General features: G+C 51.9%; 8 protein-coding genes across 8 annotated transcripts; 4 read left to right on the top strand and 4 right to left on the bottom strand.

Annotated features, from left to right (window-relative positions):
* Positions 1 to 401: 401 nt before the first annotated feature.
* On the top strand, positions 402 to 1,987 carry BDV17DRAFT_291118 (cytochrome P450; the record flags this gene model as incomplete). Its single annotated transcript, XM_073762059.1, has 2 exons — positions 402 to 1,342; positions 1,432 to 1,987. 2 exons carry the CDS (start codon positions 402 to 404, stop codon positions 1,985 to 1,987), a joined length of 1,497 nt encoding a protein of 498 aa, XP_073615957.1.
* A 39-nt stretch (positions 1,988 to 2,026) lies between these two features.
* BDV17DRAFT_291117 (carotenoid oxygenase family protein) lies at positions 2,027 to 3,917 on the bottom strand (the record flags this gene model as incomplete). Its single annotated transcript, XM_073762058.1, has 2 exons — positions 2,027 to 3,799; positions 3,852 to 3,917. The coding sequence occupies 2 exons, from the start codon at positions 3,915 to 3,917 to the stop codon at positions 2,027 to 2,029; spliced, it is 1,839 nt and encodes a 612-aa protein (XP_073615956.1).
* A 641-nt stretch (positions 3,918 to 4,558) lies between these two features.
* On the bottom strand, positions 4,559 to 5,244 carry BDV17DRAFT_84200 (uncharacterized protein). The gene is made up of 3 exons (XM_073765223.1): positions 5,002 to 5,244; positions 4,875 to 4,937; positions 4,559 to 4,803 (listed from the first exon to the last, which is right to left on the bottom strand). Exons 1-3 carry the CDS (start codon positions 5,069 to 5,071, stop codon positions 4,610 to 4,612), a joined length of 327 nt encoding a protein of 108 aa, XP_073615955.1. The 5' UTR covers positions 5,072 to 5,244; the 3' UTR covers positions 4,559 to 4,609.
* Positions 4,987 to 6,573, bottom strand: BDV17DRAFT_84180 (uncharacterized protein). Its single transcript, XM_073765222.1, has one exon. The coding sequence runs from the start codon at positions 6,462 to 6,464 to the stop codon at positions 5,418 to 5,420; it is 1,047 nt and encodes a 348-aa protein (XP_073615954.1). The 5' UTR covers positions 6,465 to 6,573; the 3' UTR covers positions 4,987 to 5,417.
* A 737-nt stretch (positions 6,574 to 7,310) lies between these two features.
* Positions 7,311 to 8,665, top strand: BDV17DRAFT_84091 (YeeE/YedE family protein). Its single transcript, XM_073765220.1, has 2 exons — positions 7,311 to 7,809; positions 7,869 to 8,665. Exons 1-2 carry the CDS (start codon positions 7,522 to 7,524, stop codon positions 8,568 to 8,570), a joined length of 990 nt encoding a protein of 329 aa, XP_073615953.1. The 5' UTR covers positions 7,311 to 7,521; the 3' UTR covers positions 8,571 to 8,665.
* On the bottom strand, positions 8,653 to 10,068 carry BDV17DRAFT_262782 (glutaminyl-peptide cyclotransferase family protein). Its single transcript, XM_073757834.1, has one exon. The coding sequence runs from the start codon at positions 9,945 to 9,947 to the stop codon at positions 8,793 to 8,795; it is 1,155 nt and encodes a 384-aa protein (XP_073615952.1). The 5' UTR covers positions 9,948 to 10,068; the 3' UTR covers positions 8,653 to 8,792.
* Positions 10,069 to 10,307: 239 nt separating this feature from the next.
* On the top strand, positions 10,308 to 11,222 carry BDV17DRAFT_291113 (uncharacterized protein; the record flags this gene model as incomplete). The annotated part of the gene is made up of 3 exons (XM_073762057.1): positions 10,308 to 10,536; positions 10,591 to 10,749; positions 10,807 to 11,222. 3 exons carry the CDS (start codon positions 10,308 to 10,310, stop codon positions 11,220 to 11,222), a joined length of 804 nt encoding a protein of 267 aa, XP_073615951.1.
* Positions 11,223 to 11,425: 203 nt separating this feature from the next.
* Positions 11,426 to 12,684, top strand: BDV17DRAFT_84119 (putative histone h1.3.). The gene is made up of 3 exons (XM_073765221.1): positions 11,426 to 11,732; positions 11,824 to 12,170; positions 12,261 to 12,684. Exons 1-3 carry the CDS (start codon positions 11,628 to 11,630, stop codon positions 12,496 to 12,498), a joined length of 690 nt encoding a protein of 229 aa, XP_073615950.1. The 5' UTR covers positions 11,426 to 11,627; the 3' UTR covers positions 12,499 to 12,684.
* Positions 12,685 to 12,827: the final 143 nt, after the last annotated feature.

The raw sequence follows: 12,827 nt of genomic DNA, 5'->3' as shown, positions 1-12,827 counted from the left end.
CTGTTGGTCAAGAACGAAAGCATAGCCTAGTCCAACCTTATCAATTGGCACTGCATGATCGCCGTCAATCTCCATTGGCGATTCCTTGCTGTTACACGTCAGACTTGTTAGCGTTTGCAGGCGTCGCCTTGACCGACTCTTATCAATGCTCCCTCCATCCCTCATGGAGAAGTGAAGCGAGGCCTTTCAAGCTTGTCTATAAGGCCTGAGATCTTGGAGTGGCGAGTCGCCTGTCAATTACTCATGCATATTTCAGCCATTCTTTCAAGTCCAGTACTCTGATCAAGCCAAAGCAACTGGCGACGCAACTGTGCAACCATCCCCGCCTGTCCCCGCATCTCTATCTCACTCCCACCACCACAACCAAGAACAACCATTCTTGACCAATGCTCCTCGCAACCATGCTCCCTCTCCTCCTAGTAGCATTTATCCTCCGCCTCCTCTACCGCCTCTACATCCACCCCCTGTCCTTAATACCCGGCCCCAAACTCGCAGCCTGCACATCCCTCTGGCTAGCATACCACACCTACATCGGCAACGAAGCCAGCGTAATCTCAGCATTACACAAGGAATACGGCCGTATCCTACGCATCGGTCCCAACGACATCTCCATATCCGATGCCTCCGTCATCGAGCCGATCTATGTAAGTAAGGGAGGCTTCCCCAAGACGCCTGTCTACTCGAAATTCGACATCGGCGGGCACGCGACGATTTTCTCGACGTTGACGCTTCCCGAGCGTGCGAGCCGCGCGAAGGCCGTCGCACCGTTGTTCTCGACGAGTAGTATTAAGGCTGCAAGGGGGAAGTTGTTAGCTGTTGTTGATGACTTTGTGGACCGGTTACGACGGGAGAAGAAGTCCGCCGGGGGGAAGCCCGTGAATGTCCTCCAGCTGACTAGGGCTTTGGCGATTGATGCCGTGAGCTCGTATCTCTTTCATGAGCAGTATGGGGCTCTCAAGGAGGATGAGAACCTGAACGCGGACAAGAAGGACAAGCCGCAGGCTAACTACATGTCCGCATCACCCTTCGTAGACGCCTACGTCGGGGTCGGCGCATTCTTCAACTTCGCATACGGCCAGCTCGGCGAGCTGCTAGTGTACATCGTCGACCGCTTCACCCAGCCCGCGGGGACGAATGAGTCATTTGCTGCCATGGACGAGTACACGTCTCGTCTGGTAAATCAGTCCGTGCCGAAGAGCGGCAGTTATCAGGCTAGACTCCTTGAACGGGTCTCCGTTACCCAGGCCCAGATTGAAGTTAAGGATGTTTGCTTCGCAGGGACGGACTCGACGGGGATGAATGTTGCTAGTATTATTTGGTTTTTGGTTAAGGAGAGGGAAGTGTGCGTGTTGGTCTTTTTTTTCCTATTGATTAAATAAATACCCACTGGGGTATATTCGTTTGAGATGCTGACTGGTTCTGTCCTGACAGATACACCCGTCTCCGCACAGCCCTACAATCACACTCACCAACAAACCCAACTTCAGACCCCCTAACAACCCCGTACCTCCTCGCCGTAGTGCGAGAAGGCCTCCGCCTCTCCTGGGCAAACCCAACCCGCCTCCCACGCTCCGTCCCACTCCCCGGCTTCCAATACGGCCCGTACTTCCTCCCCGCAGGAACAAGCGTGGGCGTTTCTTCCTTCCAGCTCCACCAGGACTCAACCGTGTTCCCCGACCCGCTATCCTTCAAGCCAGAGCGGTGGCTAGACGGGAACGTCACGGATGAGATGCTGGATAGTTTCTTTGCGTTTGGGAGGGGTAGTAGGGCTTGTATTGCGAGAAATCTGGCTGGGATGGAGGTTAGCTTGGCTGTTTGGAGGGTTGTGATTAGTGGGATTTTGAAGGGGGCGAGGGTTGTTCGGAATAAGAATGGTGAGGAGAGGATTGAGATTCTGGAGTGGTTTAATTCGAGGGTTAGGGGGGAGGAGATTTTGGTGAGGTGGGATGGGGATGGGGATGGGGAGACTGAAGATATAGATATATGAATGAGATGATATAAAAGAAAATAGAATACTGCATTGTAATCAAAAATCCCGTCCCCCAGCCCTCCCAACCCCCGTAGTAGACACATGCAACCCATGAAACCCAAACGCCACAACCCCATGCACACTCGCCCTCCCAACTTCTTTCATCCCCCTCGCATCAAGAACAAGCAGATAACTATTCCCACTGAAGCCGTCCAGCACAACACTCAATAGGACACCATCATCCTCATCCTCGCCCTCCGGGTCCGGAACAAAGATTGCCTCGCCGGGGGACTGCGCGTGCTCAGACCAGATCTTTACCTCGGACGTTAACGAGTCGAATTTCATAAGCCCATCGACGAATGTTGAGAGGCCGCGGTCGATGGGGGCGTATGTGTACCGGTGGGGACGGGTAATGTAGAAGGGGTTTAGGATCGGGAGGTCTGGGGAGAGATGCGAGCAGGATGTTGATTCGAGCATTGCGGTCCTGGTGGGCGGGTGGGAGACTGCTGTTGGTCCTGGCGCTGGTACTGGTACTGGAACTGGTACTGCTGGTGATTCCTTAGAGGAAGAGGCAACAGCAGTAGCGGTACTGATAGCCGGAGCTGAAAGTGGAGAGCCCGTGGGTATTGCTAAGCCAGGCAATCGATGCCTCGCAATCTGGCTCTGAGTGCGCCCACCGTTATTCCTTGCCTCCACAGCGGGATGTGCAGCCGGTGAATTAGACGAGAGATACTCATAGTAAAGCCGCTTCAGGATATCTGTATTCTTGTAAGCCGCGCACTCGGCAACAATATCAATTTGCGACTGGGACTGGTCGTCTGGATTTGTCTTCATCTCCTCCCACGCATTGATAATATGGAAGCAGAAGAACGCCGGGCTCTCATATGTTGCGACGAGACCATTCCCATGGCGCCGGTCAACAACGTACCATTTCGCAGGTAATGAGTCGTCGAATTCCCTTAGGGCGGCCATGTACGAGCCCTTTGCGAATCCCTCAGGTGATAAATGAGCGTTCCATACACATATGATGACGTAGTTCTTCGTTAGGAAAAACGAGTGCAGATAACTTGGTGTACCAGGAAATGTAGCAAGTATAGTTGTTTCGCCTGTTGTAGCGGAGACATGGAACACGCGGTATGTTGGGATGGGCGCAAAGGAGAGGTTGTAGTTGTATATGTCACCTGTTTCGGGGTCTGCTTTTGCGTGTGAGGCTGAGAGGGGGCCGTTGAGATCTGGGTGGAGGGCTGTTTGATCAGCAAGGCCGATGGGCTCAAGAGTCTCAGGGTCAAGTTGTTTGAAGCTTGAGTTGTCGGTTTTGGCATGGAGGGTTTTGATTGCGTTAGCAGGTTGACTTCCTGCATTTGGCTCTTGTTTGCCGGTTGGCTCTGAGGCCGGAGGCATCCCGGGGAAATTGACGGACAGTGTCACGCCGATATTCTTGGACGAAGGTCCGCCATTTAACGGTTCATATGTCACTTGGGCTTTCTGGTACAACGCCTTGCATGGATCCCTGACTCCGCTGAAGCTAAAGTTACCTGCCAGAGAGCCTGTGGTGCACGCATGCTCGATAAGTTCATCAGTTGAGAAGCGGGAGTTGTAGAGCACGCGCATGCCTGAGCCGGGGCTCGCTGGGGGTGGAGGAATGAGCTGGAATCTGTGCGTTTGGCTGAAGCCATCAAACCAGTGCGAGACCTGGAATGTGTTGCCTTTCTCTGTGTCGACTTTGTACCGGCCTGGTCCTGTTCTGTAGAGGAGTCCTGCGGCGTAGGACGGGATATGCCCGGTTACGGTTAACTCGACAGGCGTCTTTTGTTCATGGTTGCCGTCGAACTGTTCTTCATTAGAAGGGGACTCTTTGGTTCTGGATGTTTGTTCAACTCACGCCCTGGTTGTTGGGCCAATTGTTGAAGTGCGCTGTGTCCGGATCAGTTGATTGATTCTCAGGCATAATTCGAAGAAGGAGTTATTTCGAAGAGAGATCTGATATATGCGTCTTGGTTAGGGACTGCTTGGTTTTATAGTCGGCTCGGCTATCTCAACCCGTGAATGGTTCATGCGACGGATGCCCAGAGTTTCACGCGTGGAGATCCGGGAGCGACAACCAGTAAGCAAAGAGTGTAAGCGATCCATATCAAACATCGCAGAATGCAGTCAGTGGCTACCTAAACACGGTCATAGAATTTGCTGGATGAATGACTGACTCCGAGTCCGAGTCCGAAGGAGTGGCATTGTTGTAGACATCGATTCACAAATGCATGCCCTCCTTCCTACTCAATAGTTTTGCTCCTTTAGATGGGTTCTCCAGCAATGCTATCGAATAATGCAGACTTGTCAATTTTCTTCAAATACGTCGTTATCCTGCATTCGCGAAAGGCCCGGAAATGGTTTGAGGACTCTCGCTCAAGTCGTTCAAAGCGAAGCGAAGAAAGGCTAACGACGACTCCTCTAGGCCTGGTAGCAAATATCCGTAGAAGCATAGAGATTCTGCGGACCAAGGTCCCAATTCGTTCTCGTCGACGGGAAATCCGATACAGCTGACCGATTAATAGCTTCAGAACCCGAAAGCCGCAACTGACCGCAAACATCGATGAGATCTTTTCGCTCCATGGGTAAAAAATGAGGGCCTATTCCATGCCCTTTTCACAAACGTTCATATGAACATAAACCCGCTCGTGAGTGGCACCCCCGGCAAGGCTGCCCATCGGAGCATGATCTCTTTTGTCTGGCACAACTGTCACATGCATGTTTCGCATTGCCTCCGAGTCGAGACCGGGGTATCGACTTGCCGGTTTGGATACGTACCGAACGGCTTCTCCAGTGTCGCCTTAGGACATCTCTAGCAAGTATTGCCGATCATTAGTGAGGTGGATGGAGATTTACTGGCTCTTTGAGAGGGGAAACGAACCTGCACTTGTATAGAGAACCGCAGAAGCCCAGAATCCGCAGATGGAAGAATTGTCTGTCCTGTCTGGTAAGGTTCAGTGAGCCGCTCGAGTGATTGGTAAGTCTTTTCTCGAGGAAGATTCACGCACGCGTTCCTACATGGCGCTTGAAGTGATCGAGCCGGTGGAATACGGCGGAGCAATTATTGCAGCTCCACATCGTTAAACATTTGGGCAAGCGCTATTAAAGCTGTGTCTAGCACTCAGTGGCCTATATAAGAGAGCACTGGAGCAGTTCTCATTCAAGGGTTCCGCACGAAACCAGCAGTGTTGCGGTTGAGGATCGTTGGCACGGATGACGGATTGACAAGAACGTGCATCGTCAAGAGCGGAATTTAGTTGGGCACTGGTCCATAACTGCCTCCTACAGGAGATGCCAAGCGAAGGACGCGAGCGCCAGCGTTGTGTTGATGAGTGGTCTCTCGGGAAGTTCAGGGGCTTGACCGGCGGGACTCCCCCGCAAAAACATACAAATGTCTATCCAGGCATGACAACCAGAGTGAACTTCAGCTCACAGGACTTTTCATAACATCTGACCAAAGCAGGTCCTGACGATCATCCAACACCCCCCATAACCTGCCACTAATCGCCTGCGCAGCAAGCCACTCCTGACAAATCTCGATATCCTCATCGTCTCTCCCAAACGGCATCCTCAGCGAGAGATAACTAGGAATCGTCCCTGTCACCTCATCACTCTGCTCTGGATCTCTATGCTTCCGCAGCGCATCAAGCCGACCAACAAACGACCTCTCCCAGGCCTCCTCGTCAAACGGCGAAGTATGCAAGAACCCCAGCCCCGTGTTCACAATAATAAGCCGTTGCAAACACGGTAGAAAGCTTGCATCCATCCCTGCCACCTCCGGCTCAACCTCCTCCGCCAACCCATCAGGCCGAACAAGGACAAGATGAGTCAGGTTCGAGCAGCGGCGGAGCGCCTCTATAAAATAGTTCGAATCAATATCCACATTGTACAGCGCTAGACGCTGCAGGCGCGGCCAGAAAGACCAGATTGCTGGCTCTTGCACGCCATCGATCGTGCTGAGATAGAGCTCGTCGCGGACGGAGGTGAATTCCTGGAGAGCTGTCATTCGGCTGAAGGCGCGGCGAAGAATGCGATGGAGTTGATGGGTGTCGTCGTCTGGGTAGAGGTGGCGGAGAGGCACGTCGATTACCAGTCTGGTGAGGCGGTTGCTGATTATGGTGGAGAGGTGGTCTATCTGGTATACTGTTGGTGGAATGTTGAGGTGTTCTACTGGGAATGGGGACAGGAGGAGGCTGATGGATGAGGGTAGTGAATGTTGGTCCTGGTCTTCGATCGCGGTTAGAAATCCTTGCTCTAGAAGCCGGCTTAATCGATTCCCGGAGTCGAGATGGAGACAATGCTTGATCAGTAGTTGTCGCGCAGTCTTAGAGACTAGCTTGCAAACCAGCGTCAGATCGAGCAGGGTCCGAGTAATCTCATGTCCGGGGGCGAACACAACCGGGGGATCCGAAGGTATTAGACATTCCACGATATACAGGATCAACTCAGCAGGCAGATCAATCGCAGTCATGTTGATCGAATGTGGCTTAAGGCCTGGTATTGTGAGTTTCGAACTTTGATGTCGTTCAGCGATCCCGGTCGGCCGTTTATTTATTTTGGGGTATCCGCTTAGCAGTTGGTCTGACTGTGGACTACTTAGCAACCCACGATACCAGGCCAGAGGATAGTCTCAACTCAAGAGGCAATCATCTTATAAATGACTCTGAAGTATAGTGAATTTACCATAATCATCTTGCTCGGCATGGATGGCGACTCAGGATGACGCTGCTCTGTGTTCTGCTGAGTACGATATTGTCATTTTCACGCCTGAAGTTGCTGCCGTTTGCGAAGCATCCCGGATAAATTACAGTAAATACATTGTAACACATTTATCCAGCATGGCTGTGAAGGCTAGTAACACCCACACCTTGATGTCTTACAAGACCGCGTATTAAGACAGTTTCACTATGTAAAAGCTTAAATGCATATACCTTCCGTCGTATAACCACCAACAGTCCAGCACAACTTTATGAATGTGGATCCAGTGAATGACCCATCAAGTCGGCGACTAAGTCTGGGGTGCACTCCGTAGATCCCGACCACCGGACCACGCGAGCGCCCAGGCCCCAAATCGCAGCTGCTGTCCAACAACCTGGGGATGAGCATGATGCACAGGCTACCACTACTCCACGAACAGCACAACTCCGATACGCATTTTGTTTCGGGCTACCTGAACCCCAGCCGCTGAAGGAGGAGCCGGAAACCTTTTCCAGGCGTCCGGACCCTCCGGGAATTGGGAATGGATGCTCCCTGCGGATCCTCCTTGCTTAACTCTATTCATTCTCTTGTCTCGGGGACCACGGACCACCACTAACGTGGACTGCTTCATAGTCCATTCACTGCTGGTCCCCGAGCGGCGAGCCAAAGGATGTGTGCCTTCCGATTAATGAATTCAAGGCCGGGCGGATCGACCCGGCCTTTTCCCAATCTCATCTTTTCCCGTCGAGTTTGTCATTTGTCAAGGTCGTGCAAGGATGAGTTGCGTGGCTTGAACCTCTCGTTGTTTGTTACGCCAGATCGCCTAGAGAATGTTCACTCCGATACATACTTCGCTAGGGGCTCTGCTGCTCTATCAGAGCTCTTCTAGTCTTTTGCTTCATAATGGCTCGGTCTTTGGTGTTTCCTCGCTGCTCTCAGGGGTGATGCTCAATCCAAATCGAGATAATGTCCCCGTCATCGCTGGCCTGCTGTCGAGTGTGATCCCGATTTACCTGTTCATGCCTTCGTTGTTGCCGACGTACCCGGCAGCTCCGTCCTCATGGGCATCCTTGTTGTCCACTGTTGGCACTGGATTCTTGCTTGGTTGGGGAACAAAGGTAGGTTGAAACAGCTCTGTACAAAGGCAAGTGGACAGCTAACACCTGTGGAATGATAGAGCGGTAGAGGTTGTACGTCGGGGCATATGCTCTGCGGTCTTTCACGATTGTCGCCTCGCTCGCTGATCGCAACGGCCATCTTCTTTACAACAGCTCTGCTGACGGCCAACTTCGTCTCGGGGATTCCGCCCTGTCCAGCCGGCATTCCTTGCTATACATCGGCCTATCCTTCGAGCTCCGAACTCACGTTCATGACGGGCGCGACAATCCTCACATTCGTAACGAACGCCGTCGTGATACCGCGGACATTGGGCAAATCTGAGCTGTCGAGGTCAATTTTCTCCTATCTGGCGGGAGTTCAATTCGGAACCGGGCTTTTGATATCTGGGATGGCGGATCCGTTAAAGGTCCTTCGCTTTTTCGCCTTCCTTACCGACCCAGCTCGCTTCGATCCCTCCCTAGCGCTCATCATCATCTTCGGGATTGTGCCGTCGCTCGTCACATATCTGTCAGTAAAGCCTGGCCAGCATAGAGGTCATAACGGAGACAAGCTCGTTAAACCGACTTTGGCGGAAACTTGGAGGCTCCCGACAGCTACTGTGGCAGATATCGACTGGCTTTTTGTGCTTGGAGCAATGGTCTTCGGAGTAGCCTGGGGGTTGCGAGGGGTATGTCCCGGTCCCGCGGTCTTGCGCTCGGTCTTGCAGCCGAAATGGGGCCTGGCGGAAATGGCTGGGTACACTTTGGGCAGCTTGATATGATTTTCCCCAAAAATTCACCTGACGGGAAACCGCACGGCCGTGATGACATAGAACTAGACAATTCCACAACTTTAGATCCGGAAGATTGTACTGGAAACTCAGAAGCTATGCAGTAGTCAGTCAGCAAGCTCAAACAGAGTATGTGAATACGATTCGATTGGAAGATATACCGCATACATACATCAAGACATGGGGTATCAAAGAAACAAAAGCAGGTATGGCTTACAGTTCAGTCTTGTCGGTATTGCGCTTTCCCGTCTTCGCCCCCGGAAAGAAGCCCTCCAGTTCCATCCATTCGGCAGCGAAACCAGCTATGAGAATGCTCCAGTCTTCCACTGTGTCCATATCCAAGTGTTCGCCGTCGTCCTCCGGTTGATGCCAGACATCGGGGAATCCAGTTTGAGTCGAGAAGTCGACGATATGCATGACTTCAACTCCGCGCCTGAGAAATGGCAAGTGATCATCTTCGACCGGGTCGCGGTGAGATATCTCGTGTTCAGACTTGGACGCATCACGAAACCACGATTCACCCCCGGACTTGAACAGACCGAGGTCCCTCAGCCGACGCTCGACATTCGCAAGCTTTTGGTACCCCCAGTGCGTCGTGGGGAAGAAGGAACCGATTGTTGGATTTTTGGCTCCTAGTAAGTCCAGGAGAACGAACATGGAGATAGATGAAAGAGGTGTTTTGTAGATCGACATCGCTGGGTTCACCTCGCTATCCCAGTGCTGGGCGAGTGAGCGTGCTCCATACAGCGAATCAGTCGCAGTCCACACCTTGAAAGCCTCCTCGCCATCCAAGAAGAGAACCTGGATTCCAACATGGTCGTCTAGGGAGTGCGCATGCGTAGCTTTCATTGACTCCCATTTCTTTGTCAAAGCATCGTCAATACTTCGCATGGCATGCATGATCATCGCGCATGGCGCAGCGCTATCAATGGCCCCGATAAAGCCTTCAGGCTCATATTTGCTGTCGTAGTGGGCGACGAGAGTAAGTCTTCCCACGTCACCTTTCGCAGCAAAGGGAGGATCACGATAGGCGATGAAATTCGTGAAAGGAACCTCCTTTCCACCCGACACAGGCGTCGTAGATGTCGAGTTCTGAAACTCAATATTCCAATTTGGAAGCGAGGTGTGGAAGAAGTCAACGAAGTGGTTGAGAACCTTAGTGGACCCTGGAGTGCCAGCGACCCGGGGAATGAGGATGGGCGATAGAATGGCGCCATCGTGGATGTCAAAGTCCTTTCCTGGTCGCGGAAGAGCCTTTAGCGTCCCGTCCGAGACATCGTCGTATGCCAGACCGGGAATAAGAAGACATAGAACCGCACTGCATATTGAGAATAGCAGGCGAAATGTGCCGACGTGGGGGTGTTTCATGGCGACAGAACAACGACGGTTCGGAGAGCAGCCGTCACGAGCCAACGTCAACAGCTTTTAGGAGCTTTCAGTGTCGGATCAACCGAGGGAAAGAAAGCCGGAATACCGTGGATGATGAAGTTATCGGGGTCTTTGTTGTCGCTGAGCTGCAAGATGTCCTGATGTCTCCTGTAAGCGACTAACCCCGAATAGGCAGTCATCGGCCAAGCCGCGGAGATCACGTTTCGGAGCTTCGCGCTCGACTTTTGTTACAATAATCTTCTTCGCCAGGCCTAGAAAGCCCAACAGCAGCCGTTTCTGCTAACACAACGGTGACCTTTCGGCGATCAACTGTGCGCTATCCTCAAATCCATTCTCAAAATGACGCAGCCCATCCTACTACATCCGCAATTGCGCTCTGCGCTTCCCCGATTCGTGCGGAGAGAGCTCTGCAGCAGCTTGAAATTTGTTCGGCCAAAGACAACTCATAGCATCCATCCACCCTCAAAGAACGGAACGGCCACCTGGAAAACAAAATACGGTGGCAGCAGTACCTCGCGAACTTCTCCACCGTCGTCTGCAGGCCACGCGAAGAACACACTCCGTAAAGGTATTTTGGAATCCGCGGAGGATCAATAGCATTGTTGCTGAAAATAGTTTGTAGGACCGCCGGAGAAGATCCTGATCTATCATGGAGGCACTGGGCGCACTCTATTTCTCGGAATGCTACGAATAACGACAATCTTCCTGTTCGGAGTCTCTTGCCTAGTCGTTGCTCCAGCGTTCATGACCGACGAGTTCCCGTCATATCTAGGCCCTGCCAGTAAGACTCACTGCTTGAGATTTAACCTTGTACAATACTAATTGCATTTCATATCAGTCGTCATCGGGGGATCCTTGCCTATGCTCTTCGTCGCATATACCTCCGCTCCGTATGTCAACTTCGTCCACCTCGCGCTCCCCATCTCCGTTCGGCGATCCCGGGAGCAAGCCGTGCAGTATGCGAAGCAGCTTCCCCCTACCGCTATATTATATCTGAACACTATGAGATTCAACACTATCCCAAAAGTGACGGAGGTGCGACTGGGCAATCTTATTCCGGACAAGTCTCCAATTCGCCCTGTCAGTTTTCGAAACAAGAACCCCTCACTTCGGCCTTGGTGGCGGGGAAAGAGCCTGCAACAGTTCTTCACGGCAGAGAAGAGTAAGCCTGGGAAACCATCGGGTACCTTTCACCCAGAGCTGTGGGAGCACGTCTACAAACAGATACAAGAGCACCCTCAGAGAAAAACTTAATGAAACCGAATACTCAGGTGAAACGATTTGCTGCAAGTTATCAGTAAAAGTTGATTACTGCGTCAGTTTTTCTCTCACAGATGCCTGTAAACAAAGGGGAGTGTTACTCACAAGTCGCTCACTCATACAGTGACATGTGGAGTGAATCAGGAATCGCGATGTATTTGCTCAGTTGCGCGCACTACCTTGTGTTCTCACGCTCAACTTCAATTTACCTCACTCTTCCCCTCTACCTCTCGATTTTGACACCTATTCCTTCCTCCTTCCATTCTTCCACCCATACTCCTCTCTTTGATCAAGATTCCCTCCTACTCAAACATTTCTCTCAATATACGTCTCCGCTCAAACGTTCCGCCTCAGGAACTACACTTCACTCGCAATATACCTCCTTCTCATCAACCAACCATGTCTAGAGGAAGCAAGGACAAGCCAGAGGGCCTCCTGGGCCTTACTCAAAACGAGGCTAGACTCATCCTTCTCGGCGTCCTCTACAGCGACAATACAGGCAAGGTTTGTTGTATCTTCTCAGCCATGAACACATCCATAATTCCCTTACTCCACGCACCGAACAAGTCTCATGCGCTAACACATAACACAATAGGTCGACTTCGAGAAGATCGCAGAAAAGGCACCCTACAAGAATAGTGCATCAGCCTCCGTCTCGTATCGCAACGCGAAGAGACGATTCGAATCTCTCCATGACTTTGCTGCTGGCGACTCGGGGTCCCCCACTCCAACCACTACCCCTATCAAAACTACACCGGCGAAGAGAAAGAGAGGTCGTCCTGCATCCGTTGACCCTGATGCCGCCAACGACGCTGCAATTGACTACGGCGCTGCGATTGCAGAAGGCGGTGAAGAGGCGTCCCCGGCGCCCAAGCAAAAGCGCCAGCGCAAGACACCGGCTAAGAAAGACGTTGCGATTAAGACGGAGCCCCAGAGTGAGCAGTAAGTATACTATGTCCTTCGCATCATCCCCCTGATTGCGCCCGCCCTTCAAGGTAGTGAGCAATCCTTACACATACTAACGCATCCCAGAGACACTCCGTCTGACCCAATCAACACGTTCTGTCCTACACCCAATCCGCAAGACTTCAACAACACCATCATAAAAACCGAACCCGACGACTCCCCAACGAAGACCAACCTGCAATCTGAAGAAGAACAAGTCATGACAGAGCTCAACGTCGACGCCGAATTTGCAGATATGGAGCGCAGTCAGAAGATAACGGGGGTCCGAGATGGCAGCGCCTGGCTTGGGTCCCTGCCCGGTTGAATGGATATTCATTACGGCTTTTGCGTCTGACATGCATCAACTACTTACGAGGGAGGTGGAGGTCATGGTCGTTATTTGATTCAGTTGGCTAGGTTTTTCTGTTTTCTTTTGGCGTTCCCTTCAAATCTTTGAGTTTCGAGTTACCGTTTCTTCCTCATTTCGTCATTGTTCAACACGGCTTCGATCCTTACTGGCAATGCCTAGTTATATGGACAGGCTCTACTTTGCTACGAGGTTGCACATTCTCCCCTTTATCTACTGTTTTCTTTTCTTTCTATTTCTCGCGTCACGACGATAGCATAGCGGGACCATCGGGTAATGGTTTTTCT

Source organism: Aspergillus undulatus (genome assembly GCF_047715775.1).
Source record: "Aspergillus undulatus strain CBS 261.88 unplaced genomic scaffold BDV17scaffold_22, whole genome shotgun sequence".
NCBI lineage: Eukaryota > Fungi > Ascomycota > Eurotiomycetes > Eurotiales > Aspergillaceae > Aspergillus > Aspergillus undulatus.
The sequence above is the reverse complement of the archived record's forward strand: the minus strand, read 5'-3'. Positions and strand labels throughout refer to the sequence as shown.